Source organism: Xenopus laevis, chromosome 1S (assembly GCF_017654675.1).
Source record: "Xenopus laevis strain J_2021 chromosome 1S, Xenopus_laevis_v10.1, whole genome shotgun sequence".
Taxonomy (NCBI): domain Eukaryota; kingdom Metazoa; phylum Chordata; class Amphibia; order Anura; family Pipidae; genus Xenopus; species Xenopus laevis.
In genome coordinates, this window is record NC_054372.1 from 45,465,454 (window position 1) to 45,484,820 (window position 19,367).

General features: G+C 39.9%; 2 protein-coding genes across 2 annotated transcripts in view; one reads left to right on the forward strand and one right to left on the reverse strand.

The window, feature by feature from the left end:
* The window catches only part of LOC108704343 (lipopolysaccharide-responsive and beige-like anchor protein), a 369,752-nt gene that overhangs the window by 197,246 nt on the left and 153,139 nt on the right, over positions 1-19,367 (forward strand). Inside the window, exons 38-39 of the mRNA XM_041579550.1 lie at positions 1,061-1,207; positions 7,156-7,292. Coding sequence (XP_041435484.1) covers positions 1,061-1,207; positions 7,156-7,292 — 284 coding nt within the window. The remainder of the gene's footprint in view (positions 1-1,060; positions 1,208-7,155; positions 7,293-19,367) is intronic.
* mab21l2.S (mab-21-like 2 S homeolog) lies at positions 8,805-11,232 on the reverse strand. Its single transcript, NM_001096770.1, is given in 1 exon segment — positions 8,805-11,232. A coding segment is annotated over 1 exon segment (1,080 nt). The 5' UTR covers positions 11,019-11,232; the 3' UTR covers positions 8,805-9,938.

The following is a 19,367-nucleotide window of genomic DNA, read 5'->3' on the forward strand; positions in this document are numbered from 1 at the left end:
AAATCCAAACTTGCATGAAAAACGACTGGGAAAAAAACTCTGATGATCGAGTGCATGTCCCGGAAAAACTTGAATTGATCAAGTTTTTGGATAAAAACTTTTTTTTTTTTTTTTCTTTTAACTCGAGTTTTCAAAAATAGAACTTGAATGTGTGAGTTTCAGTGCAAACAGAGTGCGGGTCCTTTTGAACTATATATATATATATATATATATATATATATATATATATATATATATATATATATATACATATATATATATATATATATATATAATTAAAATGTATATATTGGAATATGAGTCTCTATATGTGTACTTAACTTTTATATCCATTGCTGATCATGGAATAAACCTGTGTGACTGCACTGGAATGATATGCAATTCCTCCAATGTCTGTAAGTCTTTTCCTGCAGTCAGACATAGCAGTGACGGGGAGCTAGACACTCCTGACAACCCTCAAAGCCTAACTATAGTTAACTACATTATATTGTGCAATACTGGGCTACCTAGTTTCTTTTTTTTCTCTCGCTTGACTGTATATTTGAATTTGATTACATTGTCTGTTCCTTAGAGGCCTTGGGCAAACCACCTCATCTTTTCTGCCTGAAAAATGAAATCTTACTTTAGGTTCTATAGAACCAGGAACTATGTGGACTATGTGCAGCTTTTTAGCACTATATATATGTCTTTGTGTGTATGCACTCTTACCAGATTTAAGATCACTTCGGGTGCGTAGGTCAATTTTCGTCATACAAGTAGATAGAAGGACTTGCACACCATTTTTAGTGAATAAAACAGGGCCTTTATCAAGGATAATAAAGGCCCTAATGGGGGCCGAAACGTTGGAAATGCATATAAGAATAAAATAACACTGTTTTATTCACTAGAAATGGTGTGCGAGTCCTATCTACTTTCATAGAATATTACAGTCTAGTAGTTGCTGTAATTAACTCTTTCATTCCTGGGTAAAAAAAAAAATCTGGAAATTCTTTCCATATGTGCATTTGTATGGTTACCCCTTGGAATGTCAAAGGTAAATGAAGTTGTGTTTTATCTACAGATTCTGATGAAGATACACTTGTGAAAGGAAAGCAGTCTATCAAAGGTCAGGTTGTTGGAGGACAAATGTCTGAGGCTGAAAGCCTTCTGGATGGAGAGGATGACACCATGTCATCCTTAGAAGAGAAAGATCTTGAAAGCCTCACAGGTAAATCTAACTGATGTTCATGGATATGAAACTGGTTCTATTCATCTCTCTGTGTTCCTGCTTCAAATATCTGTGCAGTTCCTAACTGATTTGCTTTAAAGATGCATGGCAGTTAAATAGGTTGTTCACCATAAACAATTGCTTTCCATATTTTATTTTTTACCGATTTCCCAAAATTTAAGTTTGACGTTTAATTTTCCTGTCTCTAGTGTTTCCGTTTGGCAGCTCAGTGATCCAGGAGCATCTGAACTGTTACAATTTTGATAAATTTAGTGGCTACATGAGTTGATACATTTCTCAGCAGTATCTTTGGAATATTAGCAACTATTGTATCAATTCTAACAGCTGCCAACTGAGGGATTCTGCTCAAAAGTTAAAGAGTCTGCGACCCCTCCCAGAGCTGCTTAAGGGTCAGGGCACACACTCAGATTCGGGGAGATTAGTCTCACGAGGAAACTTCAGGCAACTTCGGACAACGAAGCGATCCGAGTGCCATCCCGCTGTCCATCTATCCGGTGGGAGGCAGTTCGGGGAGATTAGACAACCCGAAGAAGAGGAGATTTGTTGCCAGGCGACTAACCTCCCTGAATCTGAGCATGTGCCCTGACCCTTAGAAGGGGGATAATGAAACTTTACACTTCAATATTAGAAAAACAGTCACACATAGAAAATAGAAAGTAATTGAAAAAAGTCTTTATTTCTGGTGCACAATCTGAAACCAACTGAACTGGAAAAGTGTTTGAAGGTGAACAACTGCTTTAAATCCCGTAATCCAGATGCAGATTCTGAACTGTTACAATTTGCTACTAGGGATGGGCGTATTTGACCCATTTCGATTAGCCAAAAATTCACCGCCACCCATTAAAGTCGAAAAAATGTTGATGCGCGGCAAAAAAATGTTTTGACGCGCGGCATTTTTTTCGTGACGCACAACGCCATTCAAGTCTATGGGTGTCATTTCTACGGCGAAACAAGGAGAAAAAAATCACCCATCCCTGTTTGCTACATTTAGTTGATACATTTCTTGCCAGTATCATTGGAATGTTAGCAATTATTGTATCAATTGTAACAGCTTCCTTTACTGAAACTCATGAGTTTTATGGATTCTGCTCAGCAGGGACAAAAATAAGAAATGTATCAACTTATGTATCAATTAAGAACAATTACAGAGTCTGTGACCACCACCCCCAACTGTTTCAGAAAGACATAAGAAGGTGAAAATTAATTATACATTTTCAATATTAGAAAAACAGTCACAGATAGAAAATAGAAAGTAATTGAAAAAAGTCTTTATTTCTGGTGAACTATCTAAAGCTGACTGAAGGTATGTTGGAATTTGAGCAACACCTTTAATCTCTTTCTCAATACTTATTTTTGAATAGCATGGTGCTATTTACCTGCCCATTTGCTTCCTTGTCTCCAGCAAAAGTGACGGCTGTTGTGATGCTGCCAGTGCTCAGGTCTCCTGCTTGCTGTACTGCTATGTAGCATCTCCTCATAGGCAATAGCTGTTGTTGTAGCTTCAACCCCTCCCCCCCTGCTTCTTTGCAAGATGCCTTTTAACACCATTTTTTCACCACCTAATTTTTGAATTTGCATTTTCTTCTTTCAAAGCCATGTGCATGTATTTGTTTTTATTTCATTAAAATATAGAATTGCAGTCACAAGCTTTGTTGCCTTTGATCTCCAATTGCCCTTTGTACTGGTGAGCTTTCAATACATTGTACAATTTGGAACCATTTTCATATTCAATGCTACTAGCAAGTTCTGCATATACATATCAGGATACATGCTTTGTTTTCCCTGAAAATGTCTGTGACTAAGCTAAACTGTAGCAATATTTTAATCCTGAGTATACAAAATATCTTTAGAAAACATGCGCCAAACCCACATACACATCATGATTTCCTCCCTTCGGCTTCCCAAAGGGAAGTGTTACGAATACTGGCTTGTATGCTGTTGCTGGTGTTAAAGGAGAACTAAAGCTTAACAAAAGAAGTAGCTCAAAATGCTGTACATTATGTTTTGGGCTTCTGTACCAGCCCAAGGCAACCACAGCCCTTTAGCAAGAAACATCTGTGTCTCCAAAGATGCCCCAGTAGCTCCCCATCTTTTTTTTCTGCTGATTCACTGCACATGCTCTGTACTGCTGTCACTTACTGAGCTTAGGGACCCACTCACAATATACAGTACACATCAGTGCCGGGCCAAGTCGGCCAGGCGCCCCAGGCAACCTGGCCGACTACGTTGCCCCCCCCCCCTGCTGTATTGAAGAGTGCATGCGCCGATGACGCGCACACTCGGAAAAAGAGAAAAACTTCTGCCACAGCTTCTGGAACTAGGGGTAGGCGTCGGAAGAGGTACGTGCCTGGCGCCCCTCCACCTTTTCGCCCTAGGCACGTGCCTCTTCAGCCTACCCCTAGTTCCGGCCCTGGTACACATAGAATAGAAATGTCACAATATAAGACTGATTCGTAATTAATACAGATAATTACTACATGGCAACACAGAAATCGGTGCAGCTAGCATCAGAATTTAATAATCAGCCCTGTAGCATCAGCTTATATTACAGACCAACCTCATTTTCTGTTTGATAATTTGTGACGACCCCTAAGCTTAGCTTCTCAACAGCTGCTCAGAGCCCACTGGGCATGTGAGTGTCGCAGACACTTTCCAAAATGGTGACCCCTTGTGACAAATTTGAAGTTCTCGATCATTGCTGCTATTTAGAAGCTGAAATTTTACGCTGGTACAATAAGTTCAGTATATAAAATATGGCATTTTTAGCCATATGCATTTTTAGGGTTTAGTTCTCCTTTAAGAAATCACTTAAAATACCCTCATAATTCTATTTTCTACTGTATATGTTACTGTATGCCTGCTGTACTGTGCAATACTGTGTAGTTGCTAGATTGTGTATGTATTTGTACAGATGGAGTTAGTGCAGTCATTATGTCTGATATCCTTCTCGCTGCATCATTTCAAGGGCATATTAGAAAAGATATGTCTGTATTAGGGCCAGTTCTTTTGTTTCACCAGCCAGTTATATGCATGCAGCTCTTTTTTTCAGCACTCATGTGTAACTGCATATTCTCCTATAGCTCTGCTCCTAGGCTTGCTGGGAATCTAGTTTGTATATGTGGATTTACCCTTTGTTTGTGAATGTCTTGTGTAGTATCTGTTAATATGGCATAGGTGTCAATCTTGACCCCTCTTCTCTTCTTTTTTTTTTTTTTTTTTTTTTTTTTTGTCCAGGACAAAATAAGTCTTTAGTGTTCCTTTGACCAAAACCAGTCGTCAATGTGTATCTGAATAGGAGCCTAATAAGTAAATACTGACATAGGAATGGTGATGAGGCACAATGCCTTATTATAACCTGATTTATAGGAAATACTGAACCACTAAAGTGTCTCTGGGGGTTCTTTTCATATATTGGAAACTACAATACCATTGTGATTACTTTCAGTGATTTTATAACAAAATGACTTGCCATTTCATCCATTAGAATAGTAAAGAGGGAGGCTCAATTTGCCCTTTCTCTCTGTACACATCCACTCAGGAGGAATACAATGATACTGTAATAGAGGTGACAGGGATTTAATTAATATCCTGACAATGGCAATAGGATTAAGAGGTAATCCTCAATAATAAAGTGGTGTGGGTTGGAAATGAAGTGAAAATTGTCAGACCCCCCCCCCCCCTCCTTTTGGAATGAGCTGCCCCTGCGCCTTACAGCTGCCATCTCACTCCTGTAATTGAATGTCTGGGAGTGATTTGGAAAATATTTTGGTTCTCTATTCCATTTCGTATGCCCTGGGTGCAAGGGAAACCTGTGTTTCTCATTTCATTCAGTTGTGGGCCGAACGCTGGGGAATGAGAGTGTTTCTGCAGCTATCTGCTGCCCATCTGCACACACAATGTAGCACTTACACTGGGAATACACTGGGAATAGCACTGAGCCTGCTCCCATCTCAGCAGAGCATCTCTCTCATTGTCCCAATGGCACACATCAAGATTGATGGCAGATTAAAGACACTCACCAGTCTAACAATCGATGGAAATGACAATTCATCAGAATATTTTGGCAGTAATTCACCAGAATCATTACCTGGCCTCCTTCTCCTTGTCCCTGCACACTATATTAATCCAGAATTTCCGTGTCACTCATCTATTGATGGGCTCTCTAGCCTCCCCCCGAATAAAGATATTGTGTATTCAGCCAGATGATCTCATCTCAACGTATGGATCAATATGAATGGAACCTGCAAGCTATAGCATGCAATTTAGATATATTCTTTGTGTTTATTTCATTTTACCCCTCCCTGGTTCAGCTGATCTGAGTTGTATAGTTGCACTGAGTCTGGAGATTGCTGCAGTGTCGACTGGGACACCAGGGGCCCACCAAAAACCCTTAGACCATGGTCCCACCCAAAAACCTTTAGACCAGGGGCCCTCTCTAAGTATTATTTTCTTCCTCTCCTCACTCAACCTCTATTCTCCTATTCTCTTTTCTTTACACACTATAACCTATTATTCCATCTATTTAGCCTCTTTATTCTCATCGAAATAGACAATGACCATGAAATAGGCCAAATGTTTACAAGCAGGAGGGCCCACTGAGAGTTTTCCTGGTATCCCGGTGGGCCAGTCCGACACTGGATCGCTGTAGTGTACTATCATGGGCATAGAACTCTGATTGTGCCATAATCCTGCTTTGCATGGCCTTGATGCACTGTCTGCCTGTAATATGAACTCAGAGGTAGAATAGACACTCTCTCTCCGTCAGCTGCCATTTAGTCCCCAACTGCCCCTCAGCTTAACCCTAACCTGCCCTACACATAAATTGTATCGGGCCCTGTACTGACTGACTCCAGCATTAAAGGGATTGTTCATCTTTGAGATAACTTAGTATGATGTAGAGAGAGTGATATTCTGAGACAATTTGCAATTGGTTTTCATTTTTATTATTTAAAGGGCAAGTCAACCCCAAAATAAAAGTGTTCATTAAAAGAAGACCTAATTCTAAGCAACTTTTCACTATACATATGTTAAAATTTTTCAGTGCTCTTCAAGTTATTTGTAAAAGCAATTGCTAGTGAAAGCAGCATTGGTTGTTACTTTTTAAACAATGTTGCAAAAGTCTTAGTTCCCCAGCCCAGACAGGTCTGTAAATCAGCTGCCTTGTCTTACATTGTGTCAGCAGTCTAAACCACCGGAGCAGAGAATAGAAAGGGACAGAAAAACACTGCTTTCAATAGCAACACATATACAAATAACATAGAAATAGTGAAACAAATGTATATTGTAAAGTTGCTTAAAATTGTTTTCCTTTATTAGGCATTTTTTTTATTTTGGGCTTGACTTGCCCTTTAAGATTTTGAGTTATTTAGCTTTTTCCCACAGCAGCTCTTCAATTTGTATTTTAAGCAATATGGTAGCTAGGGTCCAAATTACCCTAGCAACCATACATTCATTTGAATAGGAGACTGAAATCTGAATAGCAGTGGGCCTGATTAGAAAGATGAGTAATACAAATTAGCAATAACAATGCATTTTGTAGCCTTACAGAGCATCTGTTTTAGAAGGGGGTCAGCAACATGCATTTGAAAGTAGTTGCAAAGAGTCACAGGAAAAAGGCAAATCTTTTAATAAAAATTATAAATAATGAAAACCAATTGAAAATTTGCTTAGAAATGGCCATTCTATATCATACTAAAAGTTAACTTAACGGTGAAGCACCCCTTTAAGCCCACTCCATGCCAGCTCTATGTGGCAGTTACACAGCTGAAGCTCAAATACACCATGCCAATAAAATAATGCCAGTGTGTTTAGTATCTCTGCACTGTGAAGTCCTGGGAGTGACTGCCTACTCAGTGTTACTCCATATTCATAACAGCTAGGGAGTATAAGGCCTTGTCTAATGACTGTCACTGCTTGTCTCTCTCCAGGTCCTGTTAACCTTAGCACCCCTGCGCAATTAGTGGCTCCTTCCGTGGTGCTAAAGGGCACCCTCTCTGTCACCTCCTCTGAGCTCTACTTCGAGGTGGAAGAAGATGATCCTGCATTTAAGAAAATGGACCCCAAGGTAGGATTCTCAGTATGGTCTCTCCTTTTCCTTGGCACCTTATGTTTGTGGTTTATTTCCAATAAAAAAAACAAAAAACGTTTATACACTTTCACGGCAGCTGGAGGGCCGCATGATTGACATATCTGGGTAACAGTAGCTATATTTAACCCAATATAACTTTCCACCCCTGGCTCATAGCTGAGTATATTTACTTTGCATATTAAGTACAGTTAATCCATTATTAATCTTACAGGCAGGGACATTGTTTTCCTCTCTAAATTGAATTTCCGTGCAGGGGTATAGCAGTATATGCCTATTGTCATGGATTTATCGAGCTGACCCGCTGCTCTTTTTAGGGACCTGCTTTATTTATTATATACAGAACGAGGGCAGCTACAGCTGCACCCAATATGCCATCGATCGCTCTCGACCACTAAACGACATTTTTACTAAACTCCTGGAACTGCACTGCATTCTCTGTCAGTGCCCCCTATTCTGTCATTTACTAGCAATATAATTTTCCAGCTAATTAATTTGTACCAATTAGTGTTTTCATAGACTCTTTTAATTATGCATGCAGATCTGAATTTACCAGCAGAACTGTTTAATGATAATTTAGCTTAAATGCAGTTTTAAATAATGACATTTACTTCTTAAAATACTATAATTGCCTGAGAGAGTCTGGTAGATTCGTGTTTATATAGTAAACCCAGAACACAAGCCATAGGCTGGACTATCGCATACCATCTTGTGCGATAACATCCCAGTTTATATTCACACTTCTAGTTTGTTTAAACAAGGAAACAGTAGCCTGAACCCACAGCCTTCTTGTATCCTGTTCCCTTGTTTCAATTTATTTATAAATACAAATAATACAGCCTTCTTGTATCCTATACATTTCACAGAGATATCACTAATTCCTCTTACTTAAAAAGAATTCCCCAATTCTTCAAACATAAAAGGATATTTATTTATTTTATTTCTTTCTCCTTTTTATTATTATAAATATCCTTCTTGTCTCCTGTCCTCTTGTTTCAATTTATTTATAAATACAACCTAATGACAATAATAGGATGAAGTTAAACTGTATCTCAAAATAATTTTAGAATGTATTGGTATGCGTCACTATTTATAAGGAGTAATTTCCAGCGTCGAAATACGCGCGTTTTAATCGATTTTGTAAAGCTTATCGTTCGTTTTCTGGATGAAAACATTCATAGACGGAGTAAACAGGTTTACACTATTTGTGTTTTATTTACAAGAACTGTTAGACCATAATTACATTCATTAGGCTGGCTATAATGTGACACGTGTTCGAAATAGTTATAATTGTCCCCTTAAACGTGACATTAAAACAAGAATTCAAAGAGGTGCCTAATATTCCTTTTATAATGTAGTCAATTATTTCTGAAGTGTTTAAAAAGATGTATTCAATTATAGTACAATTTTACCGGTTACTCTTCGTATGGTAAAAAAATAAATGTGATGAAACCGGTTTGACTCAGAATTAAATAAAAAAGGCGATTGAAGTTACAGTAATCATTTTTTATTATCATTTATTTTCGTTTTCAAGAAGTCGGCCGCTGCTCGCAGTCTGACGTTGGCACTATAATACATTTAACATCGGTAAACTTTAAAAGAGGTTTTGTTTTTACATTTAGTTAAATAATTTTTTGTTCACTTGGTGACAAACATTCAGGCAAAAGTAAGAAAAAAATGAAGAAAATCACTACATTTCATATGAAAATGTACCTTGAATTTTCTTAAGTCCGATTGCTTCTCTTGTGACTTGGTTCACATTGTTTCGAAGGAGAAATTCCCTCTCCTTCTGTGCAAGGAAATGTTTCTTTTTGTCCCAAATCTATAGGAAATAAAAGTGTCCTTGGAAGCTTGCTTGGGGCTTGATCAACGCTTATAGTTCTGCCAAAGACATAAAGCAGGCAAGCTATTGCTCAGGGTCATTTTAATAGGGCCCTGTTGAAAGGTGATTTCATTTTCAAGTTCTAGGCATTCGGGTAGTGCTTTTATTAACCTCTTATCTGTCAGGACAAATGCCCAAAGGAGCTGGAGGGGGGGAAACTTGTGATCAATAATTCAGTATTTCAGTCCTATGAAAAAAATTCCTAGGACTGGATCCCCGAGGTGGAGACCCGTTATCATAAATAAATATAAATTAAAGCGAAATTGTATTTGCTGTAGTGGAGTCTGGTAAATCTACATTTTTTCCAGCAGCCAAATCGAGAAACTTCGCGAGCAGATTCGCTTACATTGTAATGTGGGGGAGGGGAGTCTGAATTTAGTATATTGGGTTACTAATATGTTCTAGATTGGGTTCTAGATTGTGTTCTAGATTGGGTTCGTTCTGGAAAAGGGGAGATTCCTTTGTGCTCTAGTGTTGTCTGCCCTGGTGACTACAGATAAAAGAGGTGGAGAGGGGGAATATCCTGCGCTTGAACTGGAGTCAGCAATTGGGTTTGCACTTCTAGTGGACTGGACCTGTAATGACCCTGAAGTTCAGCCATAGCTGCAGGGCCGCAGTCAAGACGTAATACGGTTTGGTCTAAGATGGGTTGATCCACATGTAATTTGGCTACTTAGTCGCCCTGTGCACTATGTCCCTGTGTCCTTGGGTAGCAGCCGTTTAGCCCAGGCTCTTGTCACTTCTCAGAGCTTGTCGAGGCTTTTGGGGTTAGTGAGGATCTCTCTGGCCAGCCTCCACGTCTGTTTGGCCGCGCTTTCCAGCGCCGAGTGCGGCTTTCCCTGGAAGAGGTCGAGGTTGGGCAAGAAGTAGTGCGGGCACCTGCGACACTGCAGGCAGGAGATGAGCTGTAACAAGATGCCGTTGAGCCGATCCCCCAGACAAGCCTCGTCCCAGTCGGTCTCCCGGGGGTGCTTCTCGCACTCGTACAGCAGCAGGGTCTTCATGTGATAGTTATTGAGCGGCTGGCCGGGCAGCTCCAGGTGTCGGTCCCGCAGAGTCTTGAGCACAGACAAGCACTTGCCCCGGCAGCCCCCCAGCAACAAGCGGTTCTCCGCCTCCGCGAAATGCACAACCCACGCGTCGCTCTCCGCGGAGCTCTGCTTGCCGGTCAGCGAGTAACACTCCTTGGAGAGGAGATTGAAACCCTCCGCCTTCACTTCTGCCACCCTATTGGGCCCGGGCCACGGGATGTGGGGTAGAGGCCACTGCGCCGCGCTGCGAGGCCAGATTCCAGTGCACTTGAAGGCCGGGGTGATCTGCACAATGTAGCGCTCCCTGATGCGCAGCTTCACCTCGCTCGTGTCCGCGATCATCTTCACCACGTCCCGGTAACTGCACTTGTCCACCGCCTGGGCCACCAGAGTCTGGAAGCGGGAGCGGATCTTGCGGGCGGAGAGGTACCCGGAGGCGGTGATGAACTCCACCCACAGGGACATGCTGCGCTTTCGGCCGTCACTCAGTTTGAGCACCGCGCAGCCCGGCAGGGAACCGTCATCCACGAAGTTAAAGACCCCCATCTGGTTGAGGTAAAGGACGACCTCGAACTCGGTGGGAGCCACCACCTCCAGTCCCTCGAAGCGGGCGTCGATCTCAGTGAGGGAACTGATGAAGCGCGGCTCTTGCACCTCCACCTCCTTCAGCACATCGGACACCACTTTACACACCTCCCGGATGGTCTTGGCAATGGCCCCCTTCCTGGCCTGGCAGCGCTCCGAGTAGTATTTGTTCAGCTGATACACCAGCTTGGCCTGCGCCGCGATCATGTTTGGGCACAGCTCCGGGTTATACACCGGCGGCTCACAGTACGCGGAGGGATCCAATGCTTTGCCCCGATCAGTGCAATAAGCAGGGTGTCAGTGGTGCACTAGGCACTACTCGCTAATAATTCCTCCTCTGCACTTGGCACATTCAGGCCTGAGACAAGCGAGTGCAACTCATGCAATAGACGATGCGCTAAACATCTAAACTCATCTTCTTCAGGCTCATTGGGCTTCTCTCTGAGGTTTCTTTCCCTCTCCCGGTTTTTTTTTCCCAGGGAGGCGTAGCCTTTGCGCTTGTGCGCACAACCAATCCTCAGGTCAGATCATTCTCCTGCTGCTCCTGCCGGGCACAAAGGTTCCCTCTTCATGTCCCCATACAAGTGGCACCAGATGATAAAGGTGTTGCAGCAGGAAGCACGTGTAGTGTTCAGCCTCTATCTCAGCGCTCTGGCTAAACTCGCTTTACTTTTATGAATGGTCCCAAGGCCCAGGCACCTGGGCGGGGCTCTCTCCTACAATAGAACTCTGAGCTGTCAGCGGCGCAGCCAATAGGAAGCAGCGGCGGTCTCCCTGAGATCAGAGCCGAGACAGCACATAGACTGTGGGGCTGCGGGAGGAAAGCAATCACTAGTATATAGTCACCAGTATATAGTCACCAGTCTACAGACTCCTCGTCCTGCGCCCTATTTACCTGCAACATCACACGGAGTGAAAAGGCCGCCAACTGGCTCCAAATGGCCTTGTTGCTCTCGTGCTATTTGGATTACTGCGCGCGTTATTCAAAGAGGAAAGGCTCATGTACCGCTACCTGAATATCCTCGTCGGTGGGACTGGGGTTTTGTAGCTCAGGAATAGGTGGCGGGAGACACATTGAGGGACATTATTATAAGATGTAATGGTGTATGTGGGACCAGAGGGAAATAAAGTCTTGCGTGACATCTGCCCACTATCTCTGCCACTGAAACTCATTCATCTCTTCTCACATTGAGCTCAGCACAGCGGTGGACAAGTCGCTAACTATATCTCAGTTACAGTGGGATTTCCCTTATTCTAGCTCAGTTAATTTCGGAAAAGCGCCCAGCCAAAGAAACCACCATCTACTTCTAATAAGAAGGGATCTGTCCTACTCTTCTGGCATCTATCTATCTATCTATCTATCTATCTATCTATCTATCATCTATCTGTCTGTCTATCTATCCATCTATCATCTACTGTCTATCGCATTATAGTATGTTGGTGCTTGTACATATATCCCTGAGTAGTTTTGTTTGTGTACATATGTATGTACACAATATGCACGTTATGAATGTGTTTAGAATTACAGGCATATGTAATTAGATATTAAAGTTAATATAAACCAACTCTGTTTAATCCAGATATGACCTTTAATATGGCTGTGGTCTTTATAATGTGAGTATACGTTAGAGCATTTGCCAGGGACAGTCATTATTTAAGTGAGTTGTCTCTGTGTACTTGAAATGCCCCTGGCTTATTTTTCCCAACCTCAGTCTGGATTTGTCATCTATCTATCTATCTATCTATTATCTATCTATCTATCTATCTATCTATCTATCTATCTATCTATCTATCTATTATCTATCTATCTATCCTATATCTGTCTGTCTATCTATCTAGTATATCTATCTATAGTATAGAGAGGATTAGCACTCACTGTTGTTGAAGTGAGAAAAGTTTTTTATTTTTCAAACAGGTTTACATCTCAATATCTATCTATCATCTATCATCTATCTATCTATCTATCTATCTATCTATCTATCTATCTATCTATCTATCTATCTATCTATCTCTATTCCAGCGGTGGTGCACTCCAATAGAGTGTTCTCTTCATGCCTGGGTGCTGTCACATATATTATAGATAATAGTTTCCCAAAATTGACGCACTCCAGCACTTCATAATGCAGTTTAAAAGGAAAATTCATTGTCAACGTTTCGGTCCTGAGAAAGGTCCAGAACAGGACCATCCCATCCACACTTAGTAGCCTGTTTGCAAGTCACACAACATATTCTGCAAACAACATTGTCATAGACCGCAGATTATTCTAAAAGACGCCGGAACACGGTATTGAAGTGGGCAGGGAATAGAATGTAGCACTTTGAGAAAGGCCGAAACGTCAGTCTTTTTTTTTTGTCTGTAATAAAACACAGCCATGAGAGTGCGGCTTTTGACTGTTGTTGCCTATATCTATAGTTGCACACACAATCTATACATATAAGTCTATACACGTGTGTGTGTGTTTGATTGTATGTCGGGTGTAGGCGGCTTCTTCTCATGTCACAGTTGCAGCGATGTTGCCAAACAAGAGGGGAAGCCGGTAGAAGCGATAGTTGGGATTTGAGCCTGCATATGGTAACATAGCGCTTAGTGACTCACCTGAGCGGCGCTTCCATTTGCCGCAGATACAAAGCTGTACGTTTGCAGCCTCTCATTCAGAGTTTACTGTTGGAATCGCAAGGCAATTACATTAGAGGCAATTCTGCGCTCAGCTGTCAGTGCTAATGCCGGGAAGATTCTAGTAAATATAGTTCCAGTAAGAGCAGCTATTGGTAACGGTATCTACAACGTGTAGGAATGGGATATTGTACTATACTAATATAGCGGCTCCTTCTGTATCAATGTAATGCTTCACGTGCAGCAACTCAAATGATTGTTGTCCCAAGTAACACTTACAATATAACGTTACGTACAACGTGTGCCCATCTAGTAAACTGACGTCGCGGCAGGTCCGGGTGCCCCAGCGTGACGTCGGTGTGTAGCAAGTTGACAAGTAGAGTTTGCGGCAGGTGTATGTAGTACTAAGCCGGAGACCAAGCTTGGTGGACTCTGCATTGGTCAGGTGAAAGTAGTTCTAGAGCTTTGTAATTCTCTTACATTGTGTTTCATTAGGATCCTAATCCTAAAATGGAGATTTCTGATTAGAATGTCCCTTGTAGGACTGTGTGGGGATAGGCTGCACCTGGGGGCGAGTACAGGACAATGTGACAAGGCTCGGGTCTCTGCTTCTCGCAGCATCCGCCATTCTTATGTGTCTATAGTGATAGTGCGGCACATTCGGCCAGCGGAGTAATCCAAGGGAATTGCTATAGAATTACGACTTCAGCAATGATGGCTTCGGCTGATCTAGATTTATTTCGTGGTTTTCGGAAAGTGACTTTTTTTCCATGGCGCTGGAGTAACGAGCGCTTCCCAGGAAAACATGGAAGACACCGATACATTTAAAACAACACAAAAAATGTTTCTGTAGGCAGCGGTGCATTGATCAGCAGCACGAGTGAAACTCCAGAGAAAACGATGATAACACAATTTCACGAAAGAAACGGTGATAACACAATTTCACAAAAAGGAAAAGCAAAAATAATTGTGACTGACTGGTAAGCCTCATGGGAGTTCAATTCTGGATGCGCAGATTTGTCTGTCTTAATGACTTTGTCCTTTTTATAATATTGTAGCAAAGTTTTTAATCTGTATTTTTTCTTCTCTATTTTGAACTACACAATCAGTTTGCCGGCGCTAAATTTGAGCGACTTTTATTTCTATTCCCCAGCATTTAGCAGCTTGCGGGAATTCAACGTCCAACTGCTCTGAAAGTGCTTTAAATGATTAAAACATTATTTACTGTATGTACAGCGATTGACTTATTATTAAATCACACACTATAAGCTACAGAACTGCTCTGTACACTTCACTCTGTTTATCCAGCAATTCAACTAAAATGCCTCGTCTTATACAAATGTGTATTTCCAGTAATTTTATTTTCATTTGCTCCTTGAAATACTAATATGTTTCATTTTTATACAAGGGGCATGTTTCCATTTATAGCAAATGGTATGGGAAAAGAATTAGTGCCCTTTGCTGTCATTTTCATACATTCCTGCCCTGTTGATGAAGCTTGAATTGCTGCTGGGAATGTATGAACAGGAATAGTAACAAGTCAGTAATACTTCTTTTTATATAGCTAACGATTTTTATAAAGTCATCAGAGGCTCCTGCAATTCTAATCATTTTATTTTTTTGCTTAACACATTTTGCTACTTTGTTTTTTCTTCTATTTTTCTTACTCAGTGAGAGCCACTGTTATTTTAATTGCACTGAAATCTGCCATGAAAGCTGATCAAGCACAACACATGGCACTGACTCTTGCCTTTTCTAAACTGCTTTGGTATAGAATAAAATGTCACCCATTTATGCTTACCCAATGCTTTCTGTATTCATATTATTAAGGTGACATGTTGCTAAACATTTACAGAGAGCTTCAAGCTACAAAGATATTTTTTTTAACAGAAATATATAATATTCAGATTTTTTTTTTTTGTTCAAGTAGATTGCATTCATTTTATTTGTTAAATAGAAAAATGAATTATTTTATAGCTCTGGTGCTAAAAGATTTTCAAAAGAAGCAGCCTGTTGCTGTCACATGCCAGGGACCAAAATGTACATTGAGACAGACTACACAAAATATATATTTAATATGCTGCCCATTGCTGAACAAAGAGAACACTGTTCCACCTACATAAAGCTGGCTAAATAATATTAGGGATCGCTTATTAGCATGTAACTTGTAAATCCAAGTTCATAGGAGGAACAAATGGTTATTCTATAGACATACAGCAAAGGAGTCACAACAGGAGATTCGATTATTTTTTATTTTATTTCCCTACAACTTTCTTTTTTTTTTTTTTGCATAATAATATTTTTGCAGCACAGCCAGGAAATTCATCATATTTATATTGTAATGTTTTAATTGAATCTGTCTGACTTACTAAGGCAGGGTTCTTTATTCAGCCTAGAAAAAAACCCATCCAATTCTTTTGCTGTAATTGCTTTCACAGTACATCAGGTAGACATGTGACAGTCTTTCATTTCTAGCACTGGTCAGAATTGTAGTACAGTTTAACCTGGGGTGGGACTAGACAAAGCTTCTGTTAATGAAGAGCTGTATATTGATAGTGAGAAGTTATTTGCTACATACATTTAGGGGATCCTGCAAACAATTTATGTTTTAATTTTTAAGTTACTGAAAATGCATTCAAATTATTTTGCACCAGCCTGGATGTATAATGGTATTTTAGTATTGCCTGGTGCTGTTGGGTATATCCTAATGTTTTTAAAGGAAATCTCAACCCAAAAGCTGTTTTTTTAATGCATAATAAGAGAAAAGGCAATTCTAAGGCACTTTCTAATGTGTATATAAATATATCCATTAAATACCTTCTGTGGTTTTAAAATTATTTGTATTTTTATTGCAGTTCTAAGCAGTATTTGTGATATCACTTTCTGTTCTGGCTCTTAACACAATGTAGCAGAACTAAGTTCTCCTCCAGGTCCTTTAATAAGTGGGCTTCTGTTACAGTGTTTCAGGCGTCCGGACCAGTATCACAGAGAACATAACCAATTAGACAGATATTACTTTCAATTGCAAATACATTTACAAATAACTTTAAAATCCCACTGAAATATTTTAATTAATGTATGTTGGAAATTTGCTTAACATAACATTTTCTTTCACTGTGCAAAAATTATTTTAGTTTATGGATTCATCTACTAAATAATTGTTCCATGCTGCATTATGAGGATCTTACTGCACTTATGTATACATCTGATCACAATACAAATTGTGCAGTAAATATAAAAAAAAAAGTTTTTTGTTAGATTGCATGCTCTTTGGGACAGAGCCCTCCATCTTTTGCATCAGTTTCTGGTCACTGTATTTCATTCTTTATAAACCCATTTATTGTACAGCGCTGCAGAATATGTTGGCGCTCTAAATAGAGGTTAATAAATAATACATTTATATTTTGCATAGTGAAATTGCAAAACTTAAAATGAGTCCCTATAAGAACTGACTGTGCACTAACTGTTGGGGCTTGCTCTTAAAATACATATAAATGCTATATCTAGGCAGATGCTCAATTTAAAAAATAGACTGCACTAAATATATAAAAAAAAAAAAAAAAATATTGACAGTATAAGTTCCCTTTCCTAAATTCCCTTATGGGGAGGTGTATAGGCATTGTATTCCTATACTTGGGGCTAGATAGCAGTGTCTGTATATCTTGCTCAGATAGTAGATACACAATGAAGGGTACGCTGCTACTCATAATAGGCACAGGATGAACATGGTATGAACTTGGTACAGATATAAGGTCCGTTATCTGGAAACCTGCTTTCTTTTTTTAATAAAACAGTACATTGTATTTTATACAAACTAAGATACAATTAATCCTAATTTGAGGTTAATTAATACTTATTCTTTTAATGTTTAAATATTTTTTTTTAGTAGATATAAAGTATCCAAATTTCTTATCCGTAAAACGTCAAGTCTCAAGCATTCTGGATAACAGGTTCCATACCTGTAGGGTGCCAGATGCTTTAAAAGTAGGCTATTTATATCTTCTGAAGTTCACGTCTCAGTACTTTTTTTTTTATATTTTTTTTTTTGCACATGCTACTGCACCAGGCACCATTTTAGGTCAGAATAAACAGACGGTTGTTTAGAGGGCCAGGAATTCCTACGCATACACAAATCCCATGAAGGAGAGGCATAGAGTCTGAGCACTTGTAAACAGGTCCTGAAACCCCTGAGCTGGCCTAATAGTTGAAAGTAGGATGTGCAGTATTTCTTCTAAAGGAAGTTATATTGAGTACAGCGCATACGTGACACCACTAAGCACAGGTCATTCCCAAAGGTGTTTCTGTTTTACATGAATGCATTTTATAGGTCAGATATGCCAAGTAAAAGGCTTCCCACAGCGATCTTCTAGATTAGCTTGCTATATAAATAAATGATGATGATGATTAGCATGACAGGTTACATGTCATACACTTTGGTAAGTTATGTATCTTTCATTGTATGTCTGTCAATGTTGCAAAATTCTGATTCATGCAACAGCAATTTTATTTTTACCTCTACTTGAGAGGCTTTAAGCTCAACATTCCATTAAAGGGACAGTTCACCTTTATATGAATTTGTTAATCATTTTATCGATCCAGCTACAGCGGAAAATGTAGTCTTGTTTAGGAACCCGCTTCCCACATTAAAGGGCAGATTTATGAAAGTGTGAGATTAGAACTCACCACATAAAAACTAGGGATGCACCAAATCCACTATTTTGGATTTGGCCGAACCCCCTAATCCTTCGTGAAAGATTTGGCCCAATACCGAACCGCATCCGAATCCTAATTTGCATATGCAAATTAGGGATGAGAAGGGGAAAACATTTTTTACTTCCATGTTTTGTGCAAAAACGTCACATGATTTCCCTACTCACCCCTAATTTGCATATGCAAATTAGGATTCAGTTCAGACAGGCAGAAGGATTCGGCCAAATCCAAATCCTACTGGAAAAGGTCGAATCCCGAACCGAATCCTGGATTCAGTGCATCCCTTATAAAAATTAACTTTCTATTCATTCCTATGGGTTTTTTAAAAGCATATTATCATATAGTCATCTCCATTGATAAACACAATTCTAAAAATCCCGTAGGAATGAATAGAAAGTGAGTGAGTTTTTCTGTGATGAGTTCTAACCACACACTTTCAGAAATCTTCTCCTAAATTGAGTGGTTACATTTTACTGCTATTGGTATTAAGTGTGTGATTGTTTTACATTTTGGGGGGGGGGGGCTTTATACTATTCCCCTTCTATTTGTATTTCAAATCATCTGCTGGTTGCTAGGTAAAGTAGCCCCTAGCAACTAGATGAAATTCCAAGCCAGAGAGCTGCAGAACAAAAAATGTTTTTTTTTGTTGTTGCCATTGCTTAAAGTTTTCTTTAAAACCCAATATATTGATTAATTTCATGGGTTTTTATGTGTAATATAAGCTTTTGCACTGTCATGTGTATCTTTGCCCCGTGTACTATATACACCAATGAAAGTTCTGGTTTATGTAAGCACTAATCCTTATCCAAGTTTATTGCCTTTAAATACTAAACAGACTGATACTTGGCCTATGTTCAGGTTGATAAGGTGAACAAAATCAGGAACAGAAGACTTTTTGTAACACGTTTATACATTAAAAATGTAGTCTTTCAGATCTTTCCTTCTAAAAAAATCTGTGCAAATGTTCCCCAGAGTTGAGCAAAATACCATCACTGCCTTAAACAGAACTCAGCATGACTAAGATGTCTGATATCCTTGCGGCATGACAGAAATCATTTTTAATGATCAAGAAGAGAATAGCATCCTTTTTAACCAAAAAATTGGGATGTAAAACAGCTGCTTTGGCCTTCGGATATCACAGGATTGCCAGTCTGTTTCTCTTCTCTCTTCCCCCCCCCCCATTTTCCTTTATCATCTTTGGGTCCTAAGGAGACTTTCTTTTTTCTGACTGA